Source organism: Anoplophora glabripennis, unplaced genomic scaffold, assembly GCF_000390285.2.
Source record: "Anoplophora glabripennis isolate ALB-LARVAE unplaced genomic scaffold, Agla_2.0 scaffold834, whole genome shotgun sequence".
Lineage (NCBI taxonomy): Eukaryota > Metazoa > Arthropoda > Insecta > Coleoptera > Cerambycidae > Anoplophora > Anoplophora glabripennis.
The window spans coordinates 173,209-179,862 of record NW_019417693.1 but is presented as its reverse complement, the minus strand read 5'-3'; the positions used below and the strand labels follow the sequence as shown (position 1 = coordinate 179,862).

Here is a 6,654-nt window from a genome sequence, read left to right as displayed (position 1 = left end):
TGTTGTTGTTGTTGTTGTTGTTGTTGTTGTTGTTGTTGTTGTTGTTGTTGTTGTTGTTGTTGTTGTTGTTGTTGTTGTTGTTGTTGTTGTTGTTTTTGTTGTTGTTGTTGTTGTTGTTGTTGTTGTTTTTGAGGACATGTAAAAAATGAAGGAATATGCAGGGGAGGTCAAAATAGTTTTAGTAAATCGTAAAAATAGATTCCTATCGGGCTTCACCTTCAAAGAAGATTGAAAAACAAATTCCAATTATAACTTCAAAGCGTTACAACAATGAAATTTGGGCAATTAAATTAACTCATGGTAATGTTCATTTCCAAGTTTAAACTCATGAGCTGTCAAAGATGTACAAATTTAAATGGATAATTTCGTCTGCTTCTGTACAATCCAGCCATACTAATTATCAGTTAAAACTTCGAAGTGAACATTGCCGTGAGTTACTTTAATTGCACAATTTTCATTGTTGTCATGGTAACGACTTAGAAGTTATGATTGGAACTTGTTTTTCAAACTTCTTTCTTTGAAGGCGAATAACTCCACAATGAAGCCCGATAGGATTTTTTTTTATGAAGTACTACATCTATTTTGACCTCCCCTGTATACCCCTTCATTTTTGACATGACCTTTCCGGACACCCTGTATACTGCGAAAACTACGACAATTTTAGTAACAATAAATAAGGTGGTAGTATTTGAAAGACATCAAAAACGTCCAAAAAAAATCCATAAAACTTCAATCAGGCAAAATAAACTAATGATATTTAAGGTTTTATTGTTTGGAAGACTCAGTCTGAATAATGATCCCTACTGAATACCTCATTACCTCGGGCAAAATTTGACTATCGTTTTGTAACTTGTTCAGAAATAGTTTTGCTAGAAACCCCTCCAAACTTACTGCGGAAGTAATTAAATTTCTTGTAAAAGTTAATGCTTCACCATGAAACGCAAGCAAAACGTCTAAATATATTTCCTGCAACCGAGGGGCAACACTTGCATTTTAATTAAAAGTGCATTTACATTAATTGAAAGTTTTATTAAACTTCTTTCTCGATCTCAAGACGTAGCTAATTAAAATTTTATATTTAGTTATCTCTTCGCTGCTAGTAAAGTACTGAAAATTGGATGCAATTCCATAGTAAAAATTTTAAGTAATATCATCTGACAATAGTTCAAAGAGTACTCAGAGTGCTGATGATCTAATTATCTATCTTATCTTCAATGGATATATCAAGCCTATCATTTATTAAATGTAAAATCCCTGATTAGGGAAGATATACAGGATGTATCAAAATTAAACATATCCTTAAAATGGTGCGTTCTCCTCCTACCAGTACATGTTTTAAATGATGGTTTAAATGTAGATCTGTATAGAACTTTCTTGGAAAACAACCTTTTTCATTTAATTGGCGCACCATCACATAGACGGAGACAAGTAACTGCTAGGTTAAATGATCATTTTCCTAATAAATCGATTAGTCAGCAAGTTCCAATGGCACGGCCAACGCGATCGCAAGATCTAAATCCTTTGGACTTTTTTTATGAGGACATGAAGCAGCTTGTCTACCATGTTGAAATCACTACCCGTCAGCAGTTACTGGAAAGAATTCAGGATGTAGCTAAGCAGATAAGAAATTATCAAAATATCATCCGTCGAATGACGGAATCTTTAGTTCGCCAATGTGAAATTTAAATTATATTTTTTTAAAAACTTGTAAGTTCTAAACAAAAGCGAATCGGACCTATGTAGAAAAAATATTTGAAATTAACCCAGCTACTCTCTCAAAATTTGTCATAGAACTTGTAGAACACTCTGCATATATTTTTGGAGTTTGGAGTTAAACCATTATCTAATACTTTAGATGTACGCGAGTTTTTACAAATAAATTATTCAACAAAAACTACATCTACACTACTTGGCTACATCATTTGTTGTACAAATTTTAATGTTATTTTAACTGAATTTACTGGAATACCCCAAAATTCAGACCATCAATAGAACCTAAAAGAATTAACGATGAACCATTTGCATATACTTATAGAGATTTTAAAAATTAATTGATCTAATTTGTTAAAAGATTTCTCTGAACTTCCCGTTCAGCATCTTTGTTATTTATAAAATATTGATGATAAAGATAATGTGTTTAATAATGGACCTAGATGACATTGATGCACTTATACTGGTGTAATACTCCTTTGGTGATTGAAAGATTGCGACAAATTATTAAGTTGAAAGATAAAACGTTACAATAATTTAAAAAACTAAATTACCTATACACTAAAATTAGTATAAACAATTAGCAAATCGTCGATCGTTAACATCCATTTTATAAATTATGCCTTAACACACTTTACGTTCGATGAGGAATCTATTTTAATTTATAAGTTGATGATGTGTCTGATGCATTACAGTCGATTAAATGTAACAGTATAGGTGTAGTCAATATTCCTATAAATATGCTTCAATATCTGTCCTGATATTGTCCTAGTAATATGTCATATTGTTAATTATTGATTTTAAAACAATATAGTTCCATCTATTTGGAAACAAGCAAATAATAATGATATAAAGATCTCTTTATTATCTGTTATTTCAAAAGTTTTGGAAATTCAAATATAGGCAAATAATGATAATATTTTACTTGTAATGTAGTAGGGGTATCGAAAATGCTACAGTATGATAGATATTCTATCAGAAAGCACTGATGATATTGTTATATTACTTAATAATGATATACTTACATTTTTAGTCCTACTGAATTGCAGCAAAGCATTTTAAATTTCAAAGGATAAATCATCGACTGTTTTTATCCATTTTACATTATGTATTTTAGTTTTCATAGAAATTCAATTAAATTGATGAAATAGTACATCATTGAAAGTACCAGATAGTTATTCTAAATATTAGCAACCATGATAGGTGTTCCTCAAGGTTACATACGCCATTAAGTTTAAGATCTTGTAATGCTAATTTCTACGCCGGCGACACAACTGTATTATTCTTAAGATAACATTTTGCCTACATGTCGTCTTATTAATAATGACGTGACATCTTTTATGGATATACCTATCTAATAGGTTTAGGCCNTACTAGACAAACAATTTTTTTATGTCATTCATACAATGAAAAAATATATCAAGTCGATCTTCATACTTCTGGTAATTGGAAATCATGATATAGGGGAGATGCTATTAGTAAGTTGGTACGAGGTGTGGGTAATTGTAAAACGGAGTGAAATCTAGAATTAAGTCTAGGAACATGATATAAAATCCTTGAGATTAACGAGTCTGCATTTAACGTGTTATTTATGATTTTAAAAAGGAATATAATTGAAAACATAATTCGCCTATGACAGAGACTATTAAAATTTAAACAAGAAAGCAATAAATCTTGAGGTGTACCACGAGGAGAATAAAATCCATAACTAATAAAATGAATAGTCGTTAAAAATCTCCGTTGTACTTTCTCTGAATGAATATTATAGATATTATAAATGGGACTCCAAACAACAGATGCATAGGTATTCAAGTTTGCAACGCACAAATGCTGCATTCAGTATATTTAGGACCTTTACGTTCTGAAAGTCCATAGGATTACGCAAAATAAAGCCTAAATTCCTATAAGCAGATTTGGTTACTAAACTAATGTGGTCGTCAAACGATAATCTGATATCGAAAGTAACACCAAGGTCAGTAAATTGCGTAACTCTATTTAAAAAAGATTCAGCAATTTTATAATCGAAATCTAAATTAGTTTTGCGTCGACTGTAAGTCATAAATTTACATTTACTTACATTCAGAGGTAGATTATTACATGAACACCAATTGTGTAATCTGTCAAGATTATCTTGTAATGTAGTACAGTCAGTAGATGATTTAACTTNTAGCATCAATCACAACGACAACAGCAGCGGCAACTGCAACAACTACTACTGCTACTACTACTACCACTACTACGGCAACAACAACGACTACAATATCAACAACAGCAGCGGCAGCACCAACATAAACAATAACAGCAATAACAACTACATCTAAGGCAACGATGTTGATAACATTCTTAAATCTTGTTGCTGTTGCTACTGTTGTACGTGTTATCTGTCGTTGTTCCTTCTGCTGCTGTTGTTGTCGTTGTTGTTGTTGTTGTTGTTGTTGTTGTTGTTGTTGTTGTTGTTGTTGTTGTTGTTGTCGTTGTCGTTGTCGTTGTCGTTGTCGTTGTTGTTGTTGTTGTTGTTGTTGTTGTTGTTGTTGTTGTTGTTGTTGTTGTTGTTGTTGTTGTTGTTGTTGTTGTTGTTGTTGTTGTTGTTGTTGTTGTTGTTGTTGTTGTTGTTGTTGTTGTTGTTGTTGTTGTTGTTGTTGTTGTTGTTGTTGTTGTTGTTGTTGTTGTTGTTGTTGTTGTTGTTGTTGTTGTTGTTGTTGTTGTTGTTGTTGTTGTTGTTGTTGTTGTTGTTGTTGTTGTTGTTGTTGTTGTTGTTGTTGTTGTTGTTGTTGTTGTTGTTGTTGTTGTTGTTGTTGTTGTTGTTGTTGTTGTTGTTGTTGTTGTTGTTGTTGTTGTTGTTGTTGTTGTTGTTGTTGTTGTTGTTGTTGTTGTTGTTGTTGTTGTTGTTGTTGTTGTTGTTGTTGTTGTTGTTGTTGTTGTTGTTGTTGTTGTTGTTGTTGTTGTTGTTGTTGTTGTTGTTGTTGTTGTTGTTGTTGTTGTTGTTGTTGTTGTTGTTGTTGTTGTTGTTGTTGTTGTTGTTGTTGTTGTTGTTGTTGTTGTTGTTGTTGTTGTTGTTGTTGTTGTTGTTGTTGTTGTTGTTGTTGTTGTTGTTGTTGTTGTTGTTGTTGTTGTTGTTGTTGTTGTTGTTGTTGTTGTTGTTGTTGTTGTTGTTGTTGTTGTTGTTGTTGTTGTTGTTGTTGTTGTTGTTGTTGTTGTTGTTGTTGTTGTTGTTGTTGTTGTTGTTGTTGTTGTTGTTGTTGTTGTTGTTGTTGTTGTTGTTGTTGTTGTTGTTGTTGTTGTTGTTGTTGTTGTTGTTGTTGTTGTTGTTGTTGTTGTTGTTGTTGTTGTTGTTGTTGTTGTTGTTGTTGTTGTTGTTGTTGTTGTTGTTGTTGTTGTTGTTGTTGTTGTTGTTGTTGTTGTTGTTGTTGTTGTTGTTGTTGTTGTTGTTGTTGTTGTTGTTGTTGTTGTTGTTGTTGTTGTTGTTGTTGTTGTTGTTGTTGTTGTTGTTGTTGTTGTTGTTGTTGTTGTTGTTGTTGTTGTTGTTGTTGTTGTTGTTGTTGTTGTTGTTGTTGTTGTTGTTGTTGTTGTTGTTGTTGTTGTTGTTGTTGTTGTTGTTGTTGTTGTTGTTGTTGTTGTTGTTGTTGTTGTTGTTGTTGTTGTTGTTGTTGTTGTTGTTGTTGTTGTTGTTGTTGTTGTTGTTGTTGTTGTTGTTGTTGTTGTTGTTGTTGTTGTTGTTGTTGTTGTTGTTGTTGTAGTTGTTGTTGTTGTTGTTGTAGTTGTTGCTGTTGCTGTTGGAGATCAATAGCATCAACAACAACGACAACAGCAGCGGTAACAACAACAACTAGTACTGCTACTACTATTATCTCTACTACAGCAGAAGCAACACCAGCACGATCAATAACAGCAATAACAACGACATTTAATCTTTGCAGCGTAATGCTCTAAAAATCTTGTTACATGTACTAGTTTCCTTAGACAACAATATACACAAGTAGGATACGAAGCATTCTACCGAGTTGGCAAGGAATGCTTTGAATACTACATTAAGGAATCTTTGATTACTGATTATAGATTAAAGAAGTCAGTTGTAGTTGTTACTGTTACTGTTACTGCTGCTGCTGTTGTACGTTATTACTGTCGTTGTTTCTGCTGCTGTTGTACGTTATTACTGTCGTTGTTTCTGCTGCTGCTGGTGTTGTTGTTGTTGCTTTTGCTGTTGTAGAACAGTAGCATCAATAACAACGACAACGGCAGAGGTAACTACAACAATTACTACTGCTACTACTATTACCACTACTACGGCAACAACAACGACTATATCAACAACAGCAGCGGCAGCACCAGCATGATCAATAACAGCAATAACAACGACATCTAATCTAAGCCAACGATGTTGATAATGCTCTTATATCTTGTTACTTGAACTGGTTTCCTTAGCTGACAGTATACATGAGGAGGATACGAAACGTTCTACCTAACCTCGGCGGTCGAAATTATAGAGAGTGACTCAGACATAATATAAAAACACTATTACCATAATGCGTATAAAGTATAAAATGATTTTTATACGATTCAATATTATTTATCTTTGTGCCGCTCGCTACGCACATCGATAGAATCTATAATCGTCTATAGACTGAGTTACACTGAACGTCGATCTATATTTTATCTTTGTCTTTTGCACTTGGTAGGGAATAGGGAAATGCTTTTTTAGTGGGTGTAAACGGACTTGATTTACCCGTCCTGAGAAACGTCATAGCATAAGCGTAGACGAGGGGTGTAATTCCATGGCTATAATAAATTTATAAATTAAAAAAACACGACTGGGACGTTTTAAGATGCTGTAATAATTAAAATGGATCAAAGTGCCGGTTATAGCAAACCGTAAAAAAATATTAGATGTTACGTTTTATTATCTTTTTTCAATATTTTCTATATCTTGTTGCCTTTTACGCAGAC

General features: G+C 32.8%; 1 protein-coding gene across 1 annotated transcript in view; it reads left to right on the top strand.

The window, feature by feature from the left end:
* LOC111692451 (probable cyclin-dependent serine/threonine-protein kinase DDB_G0292550) overlaps positions 1 to 4,031 on the top strand; it is a 9,544-nt gene extending 5,513 nt beyond the window's left edge. Inside the window, exon 2 of the mRNA XM_023456468.1 lies at positions 3,853 to 4,031. Coding sequence (XP_023312236.1) covers positions 3,853 to 4,031 — 179 coding nt within the window. The remainder of the gene's footprint in view (positions 1 to 3,852) is intronic.
* Positions 4,032 to 6,654: the final 2,623 nt, after the last annotated feature.